Raw genomic sequence first — 22,218 nt, forward strand, 5'->3', positions numbered from 1 at the left:
ATCATAGAGCTGGAAGGGACCACCAGGGTCATCTAGTCCAACCCCCTGCACAATGCAGGAAATTAACAACTACCTCCCCCCACATCCCCAGTGACCCCCTCCCCACCATGCAGGATCCCACAATCAAAGCACTCCCGACAGATGGCCATCTAGCCTCTGCTTAAAGAACTCCAAAGACAGGGACTCCACCACCCTCCAAGGCAGTACGTTCCACCATTGAACAGCCCTCACCGTCAGGAAGTTCTTCCTAATGTTTAGGTGGAATTACTTTTCTATTAGTTTAAATCCATTACTCCGTGTCCTAGTCTCTGGAGCAACAGAGAACAAGCTAGTTCCCTCATCAACATGACATCCCTTCAAATATTTAAACATGGCTCTCATGTCTCCCCTCAACCTTCTCTTCTCCAAACTAAACAAACCCGTCTCCCTAAGTCTCTCCTCATAGGGCATGGATTCCAGACCTTTGACCATTCTGGTCGCCCTCCTCTGGACACGCTCCAGCTTGTCAACATCCTTCTTAAACTGTGGAGCCCAAAAGTGGACACAGTATTCCAAGTGAGGACTGACCAATGCAGAATACAGTGGTAGTATTACTTCCCTTGATCTAGACACAATAATCCTATTGATGCAGCCCAGAATTGCATTGGTCTTCTTAGCCGCCATATCACACTGTTGACTCATGTTCAGTTTGTGGTCCACTAAGACTCCCAGATCTCTTTCACATGTACTGTTGTCAAGCCAACTATCTCCCATCCTGTACCTGTGCCTTATGTTGTTTCAGCCTAGATGAAGTACTTTACACATCAATAAGGTGCCACAAATACAAACGGGTCGAATTAATACAGTAGAATAGAAACTCTAAATTTGAAACAGAATTGGCTGCAGTGGACCGAAGGAGAGAGAGAGAGAGCTAAGAGGAGAAGGTAAGGTAAAGAAAACAGATGGGCAAACTCAACATGACAGCATCCTTGTGGCTGCTATGAGGATGTCATCGAATTTAGTTTAGCTCAGAGACTATTAAAAAGTGTAAAGGGATTCACTTGTGGTGAACTGCATGAGGACAAGAAGCTAGTAGAGATTGACGGGAGCAGATATAGTCAAACCATCAGACAGAGAGGATGAGGCAAACATGAATGAACTTTCAATAGATTGATCACGATGGGTAGCTGTGTTAGTCTGTCTGTTGCTGTAGAAAAGAGCAAGAGTCCAGTAGCACCTTGAAGACTAACAAAATTTCTGGCAAGGTATGAGCTCTTCTGAGTCACAGCTCACTTCTTCAGATTGGCTCTTGCTCTTTTCTTTTCAATAGATTGTGTGACTAATCCCTCACTCAGGATTCAGCAATGATAACACTTCATTTTTGTTGCAAGTGTCGAAATGTAAAAACTCTTGACTGCCTAAGCTAAAAAGATTTCTTAAATGCCAGCCCGTTCCCTCTCCATACATTTTGTTTGAGGCACAACCAAATTTGGTAGAATTGAACACAAGGGGGGCATTAGTGGGAGCCTGTGGGATTCAGGGGCTGCCCGTTGATCCCTTTCCCTTCTTCCCACCACTGACATGACATCCCTATATTTCCACTGCACTCTTTAATCAGCGCACATTGTGGCACACTTGTTAAAGTGGTGCCCTTGGTTATGCAGCCCTTCCCATGATAGTCACAGCATCAGATTTTATGCAGGCATATTTATGTACTGAGCAAGATTCCTGTTGCTGACTCACAAAAGGATGGCTGTCAAAGCTTGTAAAGCAAGCTGCAGTTCACAACCATTAATTTCATAAGAGCCACTCCAAGGTCTTGGCCATAATAATGTTCTCACTTTGGTCCCACTAACATGGTACTGAAATCAGCTGGCAAAAAGGGACCCCAAGAGAGGGCTGGCTTTTCCCCAAGAAAGCAGAAACAAAATGCCGTCTCCCACAGGGCCAGCCCAAGGTCCTCTGGTGCCTGAGGTCAACCTGCCCACCACAAAGCAGCGAGTGAGGGAGAACAGCAGCTCTACTCTGCAGCTTGTCTTCAAAGGTGACAGCCAGCGTGGTGTGGTGGTTAAAAGCGGTGGAGTGGCGGACTCTAATCTGGAGAACCAGGTTTGATTCCCCACTCCTCCACATGAGTGGCAGTCTGCTAATCTAGTGTACTGGGTTGGTTTCCCCACCCCTCCTCATGAAGCCATTTGGATGACCTTGGACTAGTCACAGCTCTCTTAGAGCTCTCTCAGCCTCACCTACCTCACAGGGTGTCTGTTGTGGGTTGGGGCAGGGAAGGTGAGTGTAAGCCAGTTTGATTTTCCCTTAAGTGGTAGAGAAAGTCGGCATATAAAAACCAGCTCTTCTTCTTCTTCTTGGGGTGCTTTGTGCTCCTCCCTTACAGCGATTTGTTTGGAAGTCAGAAATGAATAGAACAGAGGGGGAAATGACCCAACCGCAAAGCAAAGTTGGGTACCCAAAAGGTTTGGTGAAATAAAATCCAATTAAACTATGAGATATATTTATTACAAAGCACTCATGCATACAGTGAGGGAAAAAGTATTTGATCCCCTGCTGAATTTGCCTGTTTGCCCTCTGACAAAGAAATGACCAGTCCATAATTTTAATGGTAGGTTTATTGTAGCTGTGAGAGACAGAATAACCACAGGAAAACCCCCAGAAACCCAGAAGACAAAAGTCAGAGATTGATGTGCATTATAATGAGTTAAATAAGTATTTGATCCCTTTGCAAAAGATGACTTAGTACTTGGTGGCAAAATCCTTGTTGGCAATTACAGAGGTCAGACGTTTCTTGTAGGCGGCCACCAGGTTTGCACACATCTCAGGAGGTATTTTATCCCACTCCTCTTTGCAGATCCTCTCCAAGTCAGTAAGATTTCGAGGCTAATGTGTAGCTACTCGAACCTTCAGCTCCCTCCACAGATTTTCAATGGGATTAAGGTCTGGAGACTGGCTAGGCCACTCCAGGACCTTAATGTGCTTCTTCTTGAGCCACTCCTTTGTTGCCTTGGCCGTGTCTTTTGGGTCATTGTCATGCTGGAATACCCATCCTCGACCCATTTTCAATGCCCTGGCTGAGGGAAGGAGGTGCTCACCCAAGATTTGACGATACATGGTCCCATCCATCGTCCCTTCGATGCGGTGAAGGTGTCCTGTCCCCTTAGCAGAAAAACACCCCCAAAGCATAATATGTCCCCCTCCGTGTTTGGCAGTGGGGATGGTGTTCTTGGGGTCGTAGGCAGCATTCCTCCTCCTCCAAACACGGCGAGTTGAGTTGTTGCCAAAGAGCTCGATTTTGGTCTCATCTGACCACAACACTTTCACCCAGTTCTCCTCTGGGTCATTCAGATGTGCATTGGCAAACTGCAGACGGGCCTGTACATGTGCTGTCTTGAGCAAGGGGACCTTGCAAGACCTCAGTCATTCACGGCGTAGTGTGTTACCAACTGTTTTCATGGTGACAATGGTCCCAGCTGCCCTGAGATCATTGACAAGTTTCCCCCGTGTAGTTCTGGGCTGCTTCATCATCGTTCTCATGATCATTGCAACTCCACGAGATGAGATCTTGCATGGAGCCCCAGACCAAGGGAGGTGACAGTTAGGGTTAGGGTTGTCACCTTCTCACCAAGCTGCTTGGCAATAGTCTTGTAGCCCAGTCCAGCCTTGTGCAGGTCTACAATCTTGTCCCTGACATCCTTGGACAGCTCTTTGGTCTTGGTCATGATGGCTAGTTTGGAATCTGATGGATTGATTGCTTCTGTTGACAGCAGAACCCTAACCCTAACCCTAATCTGGCTGGTTGATAGGGGATCAAATACTTATTTCACTCATTATAATGCACATCAATCTCTGACGTTTGTCTTCTGGGTTTCTGGGGTTTTTCCTGTTGTTATTCTGTCTCTCACAGCTACAATAAACCTACCATTAAAATTATGGACTGGTCATTTCTTCGTCAGAGGGCAAACGGGCAATTTCAGCAGGGGATCAAATACTTTTTTCCCTCACTGTGTGTGTGTGTGTGTGTGTGTGTAAATATATAAAACAAGCCCTTGCAGCAGCGAATACAGGGCTGATAATCTACAACCACATGCCAAATGCATTTCAGCCCCCAGGCCTTCTTCAGCATGAGCGCTTTGTAATAAATATATTTCGTTGTTTAAATGGAAGTGAGAAATGCCATTGCCCAAGAAATCAGTGGATGCAGAGAAAAATCCAAGGCATGCTGCTTTCCTGGTAAGTCCCAAGTCTGAAGGAGTGAGCTCTGACTCATGAAAGCTCATATTAAAATAAATGTTGACAGCCTTTCATTTGCCACTGAGCTTCATTTTGCCATATCAGGAAGACGTGCAATTTTGGAAGAGTATAGGGTTGAAAATTATTTGTGCTTTCCAGGTATTGCAGGTTTTTTCTGCTTTGTTCCCCACACTGTCTGGACTTGGCTGGTATGAGTGGAAATGTTCCTATTTCTGAACCTCAAACTTTTCTGAATGGCTGAATGTTTTTATTTAATTCATCCCATTTGACGTTTATTGACCTCTAGTCTTCATTCTTCTGTGGGTCTGCCTCTGTCTTTCTGGAGAGGGCTTCCATCTTTCCATCCCAGTCCAGGAGATGAAGGCAACTGAGTCACAAACTCTCATAAAATACTTTTCCGTGCAGCACGCAGGAATCTTCACATCCAAATGCTGTCTATCCAAACCAATCCCCAGGCATGCGGCCATCTATTATTTCCCCTGGTTTTGAATTACTCCCGTTGAATAAAGTACATGGCATTCCTTCAAAAAGTAAATACCCTGGTGGTTAGCAAAAGTGGGACTTAGATTTGTTTGCCTTTTCATTGGGAGTGCTTGTCATTTAAGGCAACAATTAACAATTGTTGGAAGCAACCTAAGTGTAAATGACTCCTACTATTACCCTAAATACATTTAATTATGATTTATCGGTGCATAGCAACCTTTTGTAACGTTATAGGCTAACATCAATTTCCACTTAATTAATCTCATTATGAATGCACTTCGCTGCAGAAGGGAAACAAAAGAGGAGGCAGGAACTGGGGGGAAATTTTTACACTTTATTTTTTGAAAATAAGGGTCATAATAGAAAAATGTGCAATATTGATCCTATCGTATTAATTATTATTGTTACTATTGGATTAATTGCATACCCTGACAAAAAGGACTGCAAGGAAAACCTGCCTTCATGAATAGAGTTCCTTTCAGGAGACCAGCAGAGAAATAACAGAAACATACAAGGGCATATTTACATCATAGTTAAACAGCAATCTTTTCTCTCTAAGGACTTGCAGAGACAAAAGTCATGTGGGGTAGAGGGAGAATTGAGAGGCATCTATTGAAAAAGCTGGCTGGATCCAACGCATGCAGTTCAGGACAAGTACACCCATAAAGCAATGCTCAGCTCCATTTTCTTAAATTGTTTGGGAGCTGCATGCAACAATGCCCCCCCATCCACTGTTCACCCCTGCCATGAGACGAATCTAAGCTTGATGCAACCAATCTCCAACTGTATACATTCTATATTCCAAACACCCATTTGAAACAGGCAGCAGGCCATGCCATTAAAAACCCACATTAATCCTCGCTAATCAACGGATGGATGGATAAAGCCTGTACTTGAGGAATGATAATAGTCAGCCGGTAATTGGGGTAAGTGTCCATTAGGCTTCCTTCGGTGATGCAGAGACTGGCAGGGGGGGCAAACTGAAGCAGAGATGGCAAAGATTAATGCGACATGGATAGATGCCACTTTGATCTGATAGGCTCACTCCAGTAACTCACTCCTGGGGTGGCAGAGACAACAGACTCTATACACACTGGCCCTCCCTCTTCTTCAGATGGAGTTCTGCATGAAGAAGTCTTTCTGCCCCAAAGGAAAATGGGCCAGACTGAGCAGATCCTGACACACAGATTTACACGTGCAACGGTCGAGCTCCCCTACCTCACAGCTGGGATTACCCCTTGTTCTCTCGTCCAGCTCCTGTACCATTAACAGATGCCTGTGCTAAAAAGACTAAGCAAATTTTCCCCAAGAGTCTACTAGGACAAGGGTCACCTGTTTCATTTATTTTACTATTAGAAGAAGCATAAGAGCAGGACCAGGAAAAGAGAGGGAAGAGAGCCCCATTCACATGAGCAATGGGACATGCAAGCTTCTGTGGTTTTCACTGTTGGAATGTCTACAATCTCAGACTCATTTCCAGGATCAGAGGAGCATGCCTATTATATTAGGTGCTTTGGAACACAGGCAGGATTATGTTGCTGCAGTTGTCTTCTTTGTGGGCTTCCTAGAGGCACCTGGTTGGCCACTGTGTGAACAGATTGCTGGACTTGATGGATCTTGGTCTGATCCAGCATGGCCTTTCTTATGTTCTTATATTAGAATGGGAAGAAGAGAGCATAAACTAGGGAGGAGCTGTGGCTTAGTGGGACACCATCTGCTTCACAAGGATCAGGTAGTGGGTGATGTATGTACACAAGGGCCATCAAGTCACAATTGACTTATGGTGACCCCAGAAAGGGGCTTTCACCACAAGTGAGAAGCAAAGGTGGTTTATCATTGCCTTCTTCTGCAAACCCTTCTTTGGTGGTCTCCAATCAAAGTATTGACCCTGCTTAGCTTCCGAGATTGAGCTATACCATGCTGCCTTACCTCCCTTGATGTGAAGAACCTCTGCCCAATACCCTGAATAGCTACTGCTGGTCAGTATTGAGCTTGATAGACCAAAGTTCTGCATCAGAGGCAGCTTTGTGTGTTGTAAAAGGCAGTACAAAAGAGCAAGAACTTTCATGAGTGCTACTGGACTCGTGCTCTTTTCTACAGACAAACACGGCTACCCATCGTCTTTGAAGATCTTTGGCAAACTATGCAAGAACTATCCTTACCTACCATCTTCCTCCTGTAATCCCAGTCCAAGTAGGCAGAACAGAACTTTAACTTGGTGCATTCTCTAGTATCTGATGGGTTTCAGTTCACCCTTGCTTTTCTTTCTTCTTTTCAACAGCTTAGACAAAGAGCACGTTCCATTCATTGCGTATCTCGGCTTTGACTCCCCTGTCTTTCTTTATGTTCCTATGCCTTGTTTGGACAGACCACCCCAAAACCATCCCATTCTGTTGTTGGATCTTAAGTGTGCCAAGTTCAGATTGTTATGTTTGGATAAGACTTCAGAGGGGTCTTGATTCCTGCTTGCCGCACTGTGAACCAACTCTTTGAAAGGCTAATTGCCACCTCATACGGCTGAACCTTCAAGGAGGCCCCAGCCCCAACTGTCACAACTGCCAGCTCACACATTATGTTGCTTCCATGAAGGGAGATACTGACACCTAGTTGCACAAAATTTGCCCCAGTGCGACACAAATTCCATAATCATTCAGCTCTAATGAGGCATAATGACAGGGGGCAATTGTGCTTGTCTTCAGAAGGACATGCACTTTATTAAGCATGCCACTTTGGGGGGAAAGGAGCAGAAAACACTGTCAGGGGCTGCTGGAACAAGACAGAGAAACATATCAATTCAGGCTAAGAAATAAGGGGGGGCTGACTTCAGCTGTAACCTGCTCTGAGTGACTGAACTTTCTCCTACTTATTGAGCTTTCACCTAACTTCAGATGTAAAATCAAGCCTCTCTCCAGGATACGGGCAACTTTGTCCTGAAAGGATTTTGAAGACACACAGCAAACAATAAACACATGAACACATGAATCAGACCCTTGGTCCATCAAAGTCAGTAATGTCTACACAGACCGGCAGCAGTTCTCCAGGGTCTCAGGCGGAGGTCTTTCACATCACCTACTTGCCTAGTCCCTTTAACTGGAGATGCCAGGGATTGAACCTGAGACCTTCTGCATGCCATGCAGATGCACTACCACTGAGCTACGGCCCTTCTCCCCCAAAAAGAACTTGGGTCACTGTATTTAGATCGAATTATTAGGGAGGAGACTCTGAAGTCCTGGGGGAGGTGGAAATGGCCTTCTGCGTGATTCCTTCTTCTAGTTGGGGGCATCATGGCAATGAAGTAGTCAAAAATGAATAATAAGCAAGCTCCCTCTTCTGAAGCTGTTTCATCGGTTGTTCTTGCCCTATTGGAACAGACAATTGCCACAACAAAGTTCACCCAGCTTGGAATTTAAATATATCTAAAATAAAATAAGAGAGACATGGGTTCTAATCCGGAGATGAAATCAGTCAGGGAATGAAAAGTAAACCCAGATGTTATTGCCTTTTATATTGACCGACATTTCTGCTTGATGCACAGGCAAGTTAGTAAAATATGGGCGATGTCCAAATGACAGGTTTGTGGCATTATGACTCCTTCTGTTTGAAAATTCACTCCCCGTTCTCCCCCCATCCCTTCCATAAATCACAAGGTCAAAATTAAATTGTGTTCTGCACTTCTAATGCAGGTCTTGTACATATCTGCCAGCTTGTTCAGTAACAGAGTCTTGTACCTGGAGGCCAAAGATAAGTGTGCAGGGATTACCTTTATAACAAATCACTCAGCTTTTCTGTCACTAAGGGCAGAAAATCAGGGCAAATGCTAACAAGCTTAACACCATAGACTGGCCGAATTTCAAACAATTGCGCAATCAGAAATGAGCTCTTGAACATCTTCATCACAACTGAAGCAAAGTTAAAGCAACAAGGCAGCAAGGTCAGAGGGCGCTTATCCCGGCAGAAAAGCTCCCTGACCTCTCCTGCTGCTGAAGACTGGGAGGCTCCAGAAAGACAACCAGACAGCAAAATTACAACCCTGCACCTAATTGGAGCTTCTGAAGTCCTAGAGCACCTATAACTTAATTGCAGCCCATCTCCATTTCACTGATTTGCCTTTGCGTTTGGACTCTTTTCCTGCATGTGACTTTGGTTTTTGTAGGCGATGGTATCTCTAGGCCCAAAATGGGTTCTGTTTACAAACAAATCTCTTTAGCAGCCTTAGAGAGCCAGTGTGGTGTAGTGGTTAAGAGCGGTAGTTTGGAGCAGTGGACTCTGATCTGGAGAACCAGGTTTGATTCCCCACTCCTGTGCATGGGTGGTAGAGGCTAATCTGGTGAACTGGATTTGTTTCCCCTCTCCTACACATGAAGGCAGCTTGGTGACCTTGGGCTAGCCACAGTTCTTTTAAGAGCTCTCTCAGCCCCACCTACCTCATGGGGTGTCTGTTGTGGGGAGGGGAAGGGAAGGTGATTGTAAGCCGGTTTGATTCTCCCTTAAGTGGTAGAGAAAGTCAGCATATAAAAAGCAATTCTTCTTCTTCATCGTCCCCAATCACAAGGCATGTCTTTTCTCACACCTTTCTATTGTAATACTCATTTTGACCCTCATTTGTCAGTAACTCCTGTTGCCCCAGAAGAATCATCGCTGCTTGAACAGACAGGAGGATGATTCTGCCCACTGTCTTTCCACACTGCAGCTACTCGTGTGGCATGGGTGACCTGTGTCTTTGCAGGTCTTCCAGTCCCTAGCATCGCTTCTTTAGGATGCTCACAGGGGCTGCTGAAGGAACAACATTGTGTGTGTGTGTGGGGGGGGGGGGATTTGCTTCCACCAGTGTCCTGCACTGGCGCTAAGGATCCAACTCGGTTCTTATGTTTCTCAACATGATTTCATCAGTTGGCAGCAATTCAACTTCTGGGGCAGACAACAAGTCCCACTTTTTCTTTTTCTTTGAAAACTGGAGATGGAATATTCAATGCAGAATTGTTACAGTACCATAAATGTAAAGTTAGCCCCCTGTGCAAGCACCGGGTCATTCCTGACCCATGGGGTGACGTCACATCCCGACGTTTACTAAGCAGACTATGTTAATGGGGTGGTTTGCCAATGCCTTCCCCAGTTATCTACACAGCAGCAAGCTGGGTACTTATTTTACCAACCTCGGAAGGATGGAAGGCTGAGTCAACCTTGAGCTGGCTACCTGAAACCGACCTCTGTCGGGATCGAACTCAGGTCATGACTTTTGACTGCAGTACTGCAGCTTACCACTCTGCACCACAGGGCTTGTCTACAGTACCCTAGCTGTCACCAAAACCAGGTGATCCACAAGGCCTTACAAATGAAGCCTTGCACAGCAAACAGTCTCCGAAAGTCACTTTCATTGCTCAAATATATGGCTGAAATAAAAAGGGCCGGCTTGCTATTATAAGCAGGGCCAAGCCCGGACTTAAGAAAAACGCTTGTTGTTGTAGTAAATGCTATGATGCGCTGCCAGCCGTATTTCAGAATTATAACTCTGGAATGTGTGTGATAAATATAACCAATGTGTCAGTTTTCAAGATGTGGGCTTAGTTTAGAAGAAGTTAAATAATTGAGTTGTGGAAGGTTTAAAATTAGCTGCTAATTATGCACAGTAGTTAACTTTCCTACCATTTCATGCAATGACACCAAGTAATATTGATATAAATGGGGTGTTGGCACCGTTCCCTGTCGTTCCACTTAGCAGTGTCACAGTCTTTCTTACAGAAGATTTTATGACCACAGGGCCTCCCATTCATGGGGGTTGGGGGGAATATAGAGATTCAGTAGGTATTCTAGCTGCTGCCCAAATAGCAGACTCTTGGGGTCAAGGACAGAGACAACCTGTGTGTGTGTGTAAAGTGCTGTCAAGTCGCAGCCGACTTATGGTGACCCCTTTTGAGGTTTTCATGGCAAGAGACTAACAGAGGTGGTTTGCCAGTGCCTTCCTCTGCACAGCAACCCTGGACTTCCTTGGTGGTCTCCCATCCAAATACTAACCAGGGCTGACCCTGCTTAGCTTCTGAGATTTGACGAGATCAGGCTAGCCTGGGCCATCCAGGTCAGGGCAGAGACAACCTAGGCAAGAGAAAAGGTAGTAGGGAGCAGAGCTCGCTGCAGGGCTTTCAGATGAAAAGCAAAAATCGATGCTTGCACAAGTTCTGTTTCTATGAGGCTTGTGCAGTAGCTGTTCCTGACAGATCATGTCTATTGTTGGTTTGGAAAATTTGAGCAGTTCGAAAATTATAACTTTTATTGCATTTGGGCTCTTATCCCTGCCTTTTTTGCAATTTCAAAATGTGCCCCTTTGGGCTTTAACGCACCAAGAGAAAAAAGTTTTATTTTCTTAAATCTTTTATGCTTCAAGTAGCAGGACAGCTGCAGATTTTTGATTCCATTTTTAAAAGTGTGAGTTGAATGACAGTGGCAGTGAATCATGCTGCTCGATGTATACCATGTGGCTAATATTGCAGAGAATGAGTCCATCATAGGATGAGAGATAGTAGCTCTGCACAGTCTTTATTAGGGTGCGATAAAAGAAGTTATCAATGGCTGTAGTGAATTTAAGACAGCTTATTGCTGAATGTAGCAGTGATATATTGCACAATGCTTTTTAATTGGTAGTTAGCTTCCAGTATTTTGCTAAAGCCAGCAGTTTGCATACGTATACCACCCACATAAAACTGAATTTGAGCCAATGCTCGAGAGTACGAATTACGTACATTTCCCGGTTTCAAGATCTTCTTTAATTATCTTAGTTCTGGTGTCCATCAACAACCTGTTTCAATATTAGGCTTTAAGTCATCATTAAATCAAACAAGAGAAATGTCCAGTCCCCCGTGAACACTGAAGCAGTATGATCATGTTGTCATAAGTGGTTCTCAGAGCTTCTCACTTTGCTACTTCTGTCAAGAGCCAAATGCAGAAATGGAAAAAAGCAGAGGGGGAGTGAGACTATGGATTTGTGATGCCACCTAGTAGTCAGAAGGTTTTAGTGCTGTGTTCTGTGTCAAGTCCTATCTTTTAGTCTATTACCCTTGGCAGACACCTTTAAGGAGGCTAAATTGGTCCCTTCAGATATATCTAAATCAGTTTCCACTTGCCCTGTAAAAATATGGATTGACTACTCCACTGCTCCCTAGCAAGGGGAGGAATTATATCTTGACCTGGACATGATTAAATCTGGGCTGAAGTCAACCAGGGAGAGTTCAACAAACTAACACATACAAAGCATGCAAAACTGCCTTCTATGGAGACAAGTCATTGGTCCATCTAGTTTAGTAATATCTACAAGCATACCTTGGAGATATTGTGGGTTTGGTTCCAGACCACCGCAATAAAGCGAATATCACGATGAAGTGGGTACCACAAAATTTTTGGTTTCCCAATGCATATAAACGTTATGTTTACACTATAGTGTAGTCTATTAACTGTGCAATAGCATTATGTCTAAAAATGTACTGTAATAATAATGAAAAAGTGTGAAATATTGCAAGAATTACCAAAATGTAACACAGAGACACGAAGTGGGAGCATGTTGTTGGAAAAATGGCACCAATAGATTTGCTTGAAAATGCATTGTCTGCAAAGTGCAATAAAGTGAAGCACAATAAATGAGGCATGTCTGTACCATGATTAGAAGTTGCTCTCTCCTGTCTTAATTTCTGATATCAGTTTTTTACACAATGGCTTTGTTTTAATTGTTATAAATTGATGTAGCCAAAGTCTGTTCTAGGAGACCTGTAGACTTTCACTATATTAGAAATAAAAATAGCATAAAACAGCAAAGGAGAATGTCTATGGTATCCAAGATGCCTAAATAACCATTTATAAGAATTTATAAGAGTCAGTGCTTGCAGACAAAGGTAACTAATGCCGTAATTGTAGCCTGATTAATACACGGCGAGGGTATATGTAGGCATAATAAGTTAATGTGATTCCAGCTATGCAGAAGATATCAGAAATCTTCTTCCTCTTCCATCTCCTTAAGCCCTTGATTTAAATTCAAGGATATGTGAGAGAGATATTATGCATATGTTTTTCACATCTTCTTCCACCATAAGGAATCTCTAGCAACTTATAAACGGTGGAAATCTTTGATGAATTTTAAAAGATATTTACAAATCTCTAACCAAATAGACCATAAAAGGATCATGGAAAGCCCAGATATTACAGTGGTAATGGAAAGACTACGATGCACTTTTTACACACAAGATTATAGCAAATGGTCTCATGTGGCTGTTTGGGTTCTTGTGATTATTTTGGCTGTTTGGGTTCTTGTGATTATTTTTGCAATCAATATGTATTTAGAGATACCTACAAATGTTATCATGAAAACTACTTTGTTTACCACTTGCACTGGCTGGGTGTTCAGGTTTACAATACACATATTACGAGAATATCCTAGTTTTAATATATTATCCTAAATTTTGGACTTCTACATTTGGAACTTCTACATCAGGAGCCCCGTGGCACAGAGTGGTAAGCTGCCGTACTGCAGTCCAAGCTCTGCTCACGACCTGAGTTTGATCCCAACGGTAGTTGGTTTCAGGTAGCCGGCTCAAGGTTGACTGAGCCTTCCATCCTTCCGAGGTCGGTAAAATGAGTACCCAGCTTGCTGGGGGTAAAGGGAAGATGACAGGGGAAGGCACTGGCAAACCACCCCATAAACAAAGTCTGCCTAGTAAACGTCGGGATGTGATGTCACCCCATGGGTCAGGAGTGACCCGATGCTTGCACAGGGGACCTTTACATCTGGGACAGGTTACATTATCTTGCAAAGGATTAAAAAGTGGTGGTGAAAATCTAACTATTACCCATTGTAGCTGCTCAAACAAAAATATCAGTAAACTGCAGGAAAACAATGAAAGAGAAATCCAGAAATAACAACCAAGTTGCATCTCAAAGGATCACAGTTTTCATATATTTTAGAGTTATGAATCACAGTGTTAATTTGAATAGTTGATGGAGGACCTCGTCAATCTGTAGTCCTTTCTTCTCAAGACAGCATTCACTCATCGTCATGTATCAGGTACTGCATCATTTTTCCTTGCTGGAAAAGGTGGGGTGGGGGAGAGAAAGAGACAGGCATACTGCTTAACACAAATGAAAAAGGAACCTCTGCAGCATCCCCATCTTATTGTACATTCAGTAGGCGGCTATTATGGATTGAAGACCTGATGCCTGTGTATTGAAGGAAACGGACAGCATTGAGTAAGAACATCTAATCCACTAAAAAGCTCTTTGCGGATGCTCCTGAATGCAACTCTCAGAGCAGGTTAAGGGCTTGCAGAGTGCTCATGGACCCTGCCTTTAGTGTTTGAAAAATAGGCTGGCATGGTGGCCAGGAGTGCCTTCCATCAGCTGCATCTGATTTGCCAACTTTCTCATTACCTAGACTCAGCTGATCTGGCCATACTGATATATGCTCCTGTAACCTCACCGTGACTAAACTGAGGCTATCGTATTTTGGTCACATTATGAGAAGACAAGAGTCACTGGAAAAAACAGTCACGCTAGGAATTGATGAAGGCAGCAGGAAAAGAGGAAGACCCAACAAGAGATGGATTGACTCTATAAAGGAGGCCACGGCCCTCAGTTTGCAGGACCTCAGCAAGGTTGTTAAAGATAGGACATTTTGGAGGACTTTGATTCATAGGGTTGCCATGAGTCGGAAGCAACTTGACGGCACTTAAGACACATGCAACCTCATTGTTGGATTACTGCAACACATTCTACATGGGGCTGCCCTTTAAGACAATATGGAAACTACAACTGATCCAGAATTCGGCAGCCTCACTGCTGTCAGGGGCTGCCTGCCAGGAACATATACTGTCCATTTTGAAACAGCTGCATTGGCTGCCAGTCTGTTTCCAAGGTCAATTGAAGGCCCTTGACAACCTGAGACCCACATATTTGAAGGGCCATCTCCTCCTGTATGTCCCTGTGCGCCAACTAGTCATCAAGTTGGCTATCCAACCACTTCGGGCGGCATTGACCAGACCCTGGGCCTTTTCCATCGGGGCTCCGGCTCTGTGGAATGGGCTGCCTGGAGAGGTGACAGGGGCCCCTCCTTAGAGATCTTCTGGAGGCGCTGCAAGGTCTGCCTGGTTGTCAGAGCTTTTGAGCGTGTTTAAATGGCAAGCATCTCTTCAGGAGGAATGGGGGAAGGATTTGGGACTTGCTATTTTATCTTTGGTTTTAGCTAGGGCCACTTTAATTATTACTGTAAGCCACCTCGAACCAAGTGGAAAAGGCAGGATATAAATGTTTAAATAAATAAATAAATAAATAAAGTTTGCCTGTGCCTGCCCACCGAAGAGGCCCAGAATTGTGTGCTTTGATTACCGAGTCAAATAAAGTCCAGGCTAGCTCCTGCATTAGAAGAGTTTAAGCAAAGGGCATGAGTTGAAGGATGAAAGTTATGGATAAGGCTTCCATCTAATAATGAATTTATGCATACTCTTCAGCTCTTAAAACATAAACATTTATAGGAAAAATGCTCACTTTAATCCAGAACACAGACTATCACAGCAAAGTACATTGTAGATTTCCAACAGACCATAAGACTGTATTTGTTAGGAAATATATAGGTAGGTAGCTGTGTAGGTAAGTTGCTGTACTCACTCCTTCGAGAGCACTTCATTAGACACATATAAAGAGTCTCCCCTGTCTGTTGGAGGTTTGTAAGTGTAAGTGTCCTCTACTTCAATCCCAACAGGGTTGTTCAACGTAGAGTTGTACGTTCTCTTCAGGACTGTATCTCTAAAGAGTGGACTCAGCTGTGAAAATAAATATAATAGTATATACTTATTACAGGTCTAACGTGCATGAGATCAACAATGAAATACAAAAATGAGTTGCCTTTGAAAAATGTATATTTCCTAGGAAAGAGAGATTCTCTTAACCACAAAAGGGATTTTTTTTTCTTGTTAGCAACATACTCTTTCAGAGAAGTTTTCAAGGGAAATATTAAGATTCATACATTAGATGTCCCCCATGGGGGGTAAGATTGCTCTGGAGCAAACCCTACCTGTTTGCCTGTTATTGCATAATTATAACAAAGGAATTTCATATCTGTAAATAAATAGGCATGGGCCTTGATTATTTTTTCTTCCAAAGAAACCTGTTTGCTGTTACTGTGTGGTGTCTGTCACGCTACTTACATTTCCACTTCTCTAGGAAGCGGTGGGTAAATAATAGGATTTCATTGAATGGGTGTTCCAAAGGACAATTTACACACAACAGGTTTCTTTTCCTCAAGGAAAAATCTCATTGTTTATGGAGAAAAAAGGCATCCATTATGTTTGAAACAGGGTAAATGTTTATTGAGCCATAAATACACATTTTAAGCCAATGCATTAACAGAGCCAAGGTGGTGTAGTGGTTAAGAGTGGAGGACTTTAATCTGGTGAACTGGGTTGGTTTCCCCACTCCTCCACATGAAGCCAGCTGTGTGACCTTGGGCTAGTCACAGTTATCTCCAAACTCTCTCAGCCCCACCTACCTCACAAGTTACCTGTTGTGAGGGGGAAGGGAAGGCGATTGTAAACGGCTTTGAGACTCCTTATGGTAGAGAAAAGCAGGGTATTAAAAAAAAACCCAACAGAACAAAAGACAGCTTAAAGAAAGGAAGCTGGATTACCCCCCACCCCTCACACATACACTGAATCATATTTGCTGAGAGTAGACACTCACTGGATAATCCTGGATGGAAAGGACTCCCCCCCCACACACACCCAAAACAGCATTCAGATAATTAATCAAGGACTCTACAAGACACTGTTGCTGGTCCCTTGTCTAATTGCCCACCACAAAATCTATGCCCATACATGGAAAAGCTACCTTCATTCAGTTTCCTGCCTTTGCACAGGTTTGAATCTGCCCTTCATGCCATGCTTGCCCTTCTAGAGCCACTCACCCTTCATTTCACATTCTTTGGGATCATTAAATGCCCTGCACACATACCTGCCCCCCATCCATCTCCAAGCCACCCCTCTTTGTGCCTTATAAATAAGGTTGCCAGCTCTGGGTTGGGAAATACCTGGAGATTTTAGGAGTGGAGCTTGTGGAAGGCAGGGTTTGGAGAAGGGAGGGACCTCAGCAGGGTATAATGACAGAGAATCCACCCTCCAAGGCGGCCCTTTCCTCCAGGTGAATTGATCTCTGTCACCTGGAGATCAGTTGTAATAGTGGGAGATCTCCAGGCCCCACCAGAAAGTTGGCAACCCTACTTATAAATGTGAACAGAATCTCTCCACTGTCAATTTTTTATTTTTATTTTGCCTTCTCTAAGACACAGTTCTAAGACTCCACTTTTCCCTATTGGATTTACTTAGTAGCCAGACCCCTTCCTCAGTATTGGAGGCCACGATAGGTAGCTATATTAATCCGTCTCCCCCCACCCCAATTTGCCAGCTGTCTCTCCCTTTCACACATTCCTTTCTTCCACTTCAATGAATAACTTGCTCAGAATTTGGTCTTTGGGATCATTGTGCCCTGCTTTGATGCACTGCGCAGTCACTCTTTAATAAACCATGTTTCTGATTCCCATCTTCTTTGGGTTCTCAGTTTGTCTTTCCAGTTTGTGGCAGTGGCTTCATCATCTAATCACAGATCCTTATTCCTGATATATGGCCATTGCTCCGGACACAAACTTTTTTTCTTTCTTTTCTTTTTTTCAAATGCAAGTTCACAGCTTCTTAGATGTGTGGAGCTAGGAAAAGGAAAGTAGTTTTCTTGCAGTGGACTATGTTGGTGTAGGTATGTGCTGTTATTGGAAGGTAGACCATGTTTACACAAGCACTTGCCTAACAGTGCAATCCTGAAGGGGGGGCAAAAGGGGTTTGGAAGCGGTGTGACCCCAGTGGTGGCGTAAGTGCCACTTGCACCATCCAAATGGGCACTTACGCTGCCACAGGGCCACTTACACCAGTGCTGGGAAGCTGCGCAGTAGCACGAGGCACAGGCGCCAGGACAGCGTTCCCCCAGCGCAAGGGCTGGCACCAGCCCCAAAGGGAACATTCCCGGGGGCGGGGCTGACTTTACTCAGCTCCTTAATCCTTTTCGCCCTGGGAGCACCCACTTTTGCCTGTGTAAACTTGCGCCTGCAGAAAGAGTGGTGTAGCCCCGTGAAACTGCATAGAACAGTTTCAAGGAGCTTGGGGGAGTTTCATTTTTGGCTTGCTGTGCTTAGCACAGTAAACTGTCCAGGAGGTGACGGGGCTGCGCTGACCCTGGCTGCCTCAGAAGTACCCCCACATTGGGATTGCTCTGTAGGGCACACACATTCTGGACTATACACTAAGGTTCCCAACTGCCAGGTACTAGCTGGAGCTCTGCTATTACAACTGATCTCCAGCCGATAGAGATCAGTTCACTTGGAGAAAGTGGCTGCTTTGGCAATTGGACTCTATGGCATTGAAGTCCCTCCCCTCCCCAAACCCTGCCCTCCTCAGGCTCCACCCCCAAAATCTCCCGCTGGTTGTGAAGAGGGACCTGGCAACTCTTGTAACCACACATCATGGCACAATATGAATAACTTAAATTGCACAGAAGTATAAGAGCCATGATGCTCTCTGAAAAAAATGCAACTTAAAAAAGTGGGAACTTCAACACCAGTCTACCCGTTATATATTATCATGACAGGTTTGACTATCATGGGAAAATATTGTGCAGCAAAACAGCACAAGGTTTCTGAAATATCAAGCACATTCATGGAGACATGTGACTATTCCCTGAACTGATTTATAACCTCTGCTAACCTTCTTCTCCTGCCCCTTTCTTATTTGTAAAAGTTGTTCAGCTGACCAAAATATATGTGCAGGCATACCCAAAATGGTTAGGACAGATAAGCCTGTAAATCTTACAGCAACATATAATATGCAGCAGATCTTGTGAACTGTAGCTTTTGTGTGTAAATACTCACCACCCACTGACAGTGATCTGGCTGCAGACATTTATGTCTGCTCATACAACTTCCAGAAAATGTGATCAAAAGCTGCTTTATGTATTCTTTCTTAAATATTTCTGGATTTTATCAAAATCTCTGTAGTCTATCACTTAGGAAGGCTGTGCATAAACTTTAAAAAATAAATTACTTTTGATTGAAATAGTAGGCATTAATTCATCTTGAGAGCCAGCATGGTGCAATGGTTAAGAGCGGCGGACTCTGATTTGGAGAACCGGGTTTGTTTCCCTGCTCTTCCACATAAAAAGCCAGCTGGATGACCTTGGGCCAACCACAGTTCTCTCAGAAGCCTCTCAGTTCCACCCATCTCACAAGGTGCCGTTTGGGGGAGGGGAGAGGAAGGTGATTGTAAGCCGCTTTTGAGACACCTTACAGTACAGAAAAGAGGGGTATAATAACCAACTCGTATTATTATTATTTCCTTTGCATATTTCAGTACGCTGGGCTGGATCCAAGCATCTTCTCTATTGATTAAAAGAGACAAGGGGGTCCCTTTTGACCACCAAAACGCCTATGCTGGGGATCATGGGACTGTATAGACAAAAGCCATCTGGGATGAGGGATGTAATAAGGACGGGAATTGGGTGAGATTGAGTAGAAAAGCTGGCTAGATCCAACCCTGTTTATTTAAATACATTATTGGTGTTTAAATTCAAACCCCTGCTCAGGTATGAAGCTTGTTAGGCGACATGGGACCTCTTAGCCTAACCATCCTCACCGGTCTATGGTGAAAATAAAATTAAGAAGGGGAGAAATGTATACTGCACTGAGCTCCCTGGAGGAATGGCAAGATAAAAATGCACTAAATAAATATGGAGAGCACCTTCTTGAGTGCCATTTTTAGGGTTGCCAACCTCCAAGTACTAGCTGGAGATCTTCTGCTATTACAACTGATCAGTTCACCTGGAGAAAATGTCCGCTTTGGCAATTCGACTCTATGGTATTGAAGTCCCTCCCCTCCCCAAATCCCGCCCTCCTCAGGCTCTGCCCCAAAAACCATCCACTGGTTGCAAAGAGGGACCTGGCAGCCCAAACCATTTTGAAAGCTGTTGGGAGGCAGAGCTTGTCTTGCATATTGTTCTAGGAATCTGGAGGGAGGGAGAAGCAGACAGTATCTTTGTTTTTAATTGTTATATTTTAACATATTGGTATTTGTAGTGACCGGTGAGAGTCCTCAAATATACAGAAAGATGGAATATAAATGTCTTCATAAATAATTCATAAATAAAGTATTGAGCAATGTTGGGTATTATGTTACAAAAGCAAACAGAGCCATTACTCTAGGGATGTGGTTTTTAGAAAGTGTTCCAGGGAATCCTGGGATATTTTAGAAGCTTATCAGGGTTTCCTCAGTTAGATGATCAGTGATGGTCCCCCAAAATACATCTTGGCCCACCAGTACTAATTTATTTGTAACATTCATGCAGGAATGCTTTAGGTGGCAAACCTATGTAGACAAGTAGAAAGGTCTATAAGCCATCATTCTATGGTTTTCAAATGTGGACACATGCTGTTTCAGTGAAGCACCAAATACAATTCTGGCAGATTTTGCTTTTATGTGGAACATAAGTTGAAAGTTATAGACCGACTGTGATTAACAAGCGGCCGTGGTTATTTGTGTAAAAGGCCAAGGTAGAGAGGGCATAGATTAAGTAGAAGGCCAACCCAAGGGCAAAATTCATGTTGATCAGCACAGATCTAGGCAGCAAGCAACCTGTGTGTCAGAGAAATCAATAGAACACAGCAGCAAAAAGCTCTCAGAAACACTGATCCAGAGATTCGAGACTGGGGTCAGTAGCTACATGTCCAGAGTGAAGAGATCAATTCAGGCACAGGATCATGACAAGAAGCAAGCAGTGGAGCAAGGGCTTGTAGCAAACAAAGCCAAGGGAGGGGGGAAATGCTACCGCAAATGCAACCAGTTTTATTTCAGTTGACAGCCCTGAACAATTTCTAGCTTTAAATTACATTATTTTTCTACTTATACAAAACAGGATTGAGATGCAAACCCAACTAGCAGCTAGAAATAATGATGGGTTATTTGGGAGTAAGCTCCATGGATTTCAATGGGACTCACTTTCTATGGTATATGCTGAAGACTGCAATCTAAATGAGTTCGTGTTTTCTTAGTAGTATTTGAGGAGCTGCCATATGTGCTCCTCCCACTTGTTCCAATAACAAAAAGAAGAAGAGTTGGTTTTAAGAAAGAATCAAACCGGCTTACAATCACCTTCCCTTCCCCTGCCCACAACAGACACCCTGTGAGGTGGGTGGGGCTGAGAAAGCTGTGACTAGCCCAAGGTCACCCAGCAGGCTTCTCATGTGTAGGAGTGGGGAAACCAACCCGGTTCACCAGATTAGCACCTTGGAATGTCCTTGGAATAGGGCAAAATAATCCTGTGGCTATCAGAAAACCTACAAGATTCTGGTTCACATCTCTTGGGTCTCAAGGACCCTGCGACAAATATGCCCCTCTTTCGCAGAAAACACACAATGCCAGTGCAAACTCCACAGAAACCTCAGATGGCTCCTCAGCCACCAAAGCTATCAGAAGAGTCAGTCAATACACCTAAAGTTTCATGTTTACTATATGCTTTATTTGTTCAGTGTCTCAGGGCTTGAGGGCGGCCATACAAAGAAATGCACATATATTGGATCTGAGATTGAAATAGAGTATATATAAAAGCCATGATCAATAAATGAATGTATTCACACAAACCATTCTCTCGAAAGACAACAGTCCAATGAAGTTTGCATTGAAAGCCTCCACTAAGTTCTATACAAGCATTCTACGTCTTTCATTTTGTCACAAGATAAAGGTTATTAGTTAAATATAAGCTTGCTAAGACCCTAATAGCAACGCCCACACACAAGGCATTGCACCGCTACAATAAGATTATTTTGCCACTAAGATATTCCTCATTCCTATTAAACAGAATCCAATCAAAAAGCAGTTCATGAAAATTCAGAAGGATCCAAGACGTAACCTCTGCAAGATTACAGCCTCAGGCGATGCAATTCTAGTGCATGCAAAAAGGTAACAGGGTTTGGCATTTGAATTTAAAATTGTTTTTAAAAGCCTGTTTTCGTTGAGCTTTATTTAAAATGGGAGGTAAAGATGTAGCACATACATATTAATGTTCTGTAAGCAGCACTCAAGTCACGGTGGCGGGGGGGGGGGGAGGATCCAGACAGCCATTGCATGTCTCTATTTTCAATGGTTTCAGTCTGTTTGTTTGGCACTGAAGCATGGATGAGTTTGACCCATTAGTTGATTTCTGAGTTATTTTCTTGCAATGGTTCATTTTGTAAATGAGGACGAATTGCTGCTGTGTATGTTTCCTGCCCAGTAACCATTCCATGCAAGTAGCCCTCTGTGATCCTTCAGAACGTTATTGGATGGAACAATGTTAAATGGATGAAGTATTTGGGGATGAAAGCAACTTGATATAAGACCAGTTGGCTGTTTTAGTCCACTGTTTATGCATAATGGGTAAGATAGAAAGCTACTT

At 43.7% G+C, this 22,218-nt stretch overlaps 1 protein-coding gene across 1 annotated transcript in view; it reads right to left on the reverse strand.

Annotated features, from left to right (window-relative positions):
• Positions 1–15,359: 15,359 nt before the first annotated feature.
• The window catches only part of STPG2 (sperm tail PG-rich repeat containing 2), a 242,468-nt gene continuing 235,609 nt past the window's right edge, over positions 15,360–22,218 (reverse strand). The window contains exon 13 of the mRNA XM_056855812.1: positions 15,360–15,518. Within this exon, the coding sequence (XP_056711790.1) occupies positions 15,360–15,518 (159 nt within the window). The remainder of the gene's footprint in view (positions 15,519–22,218) is intronic.

This window comes from Euleptes europaea, chromosome 9, assembly GCF_029931775.1.
Source record: "Euleptes europaea isolate rEulEur1 chromosome 9, rEulEur1.hap1, whole genome shotgun sequence".
NCBI classification, from domain to species: Eukaryota; Metazoa; Chordata; class Lepidosauria; order Squamata; family Sphaerodactylidae; genus Euleptes; species Euleptes europaea.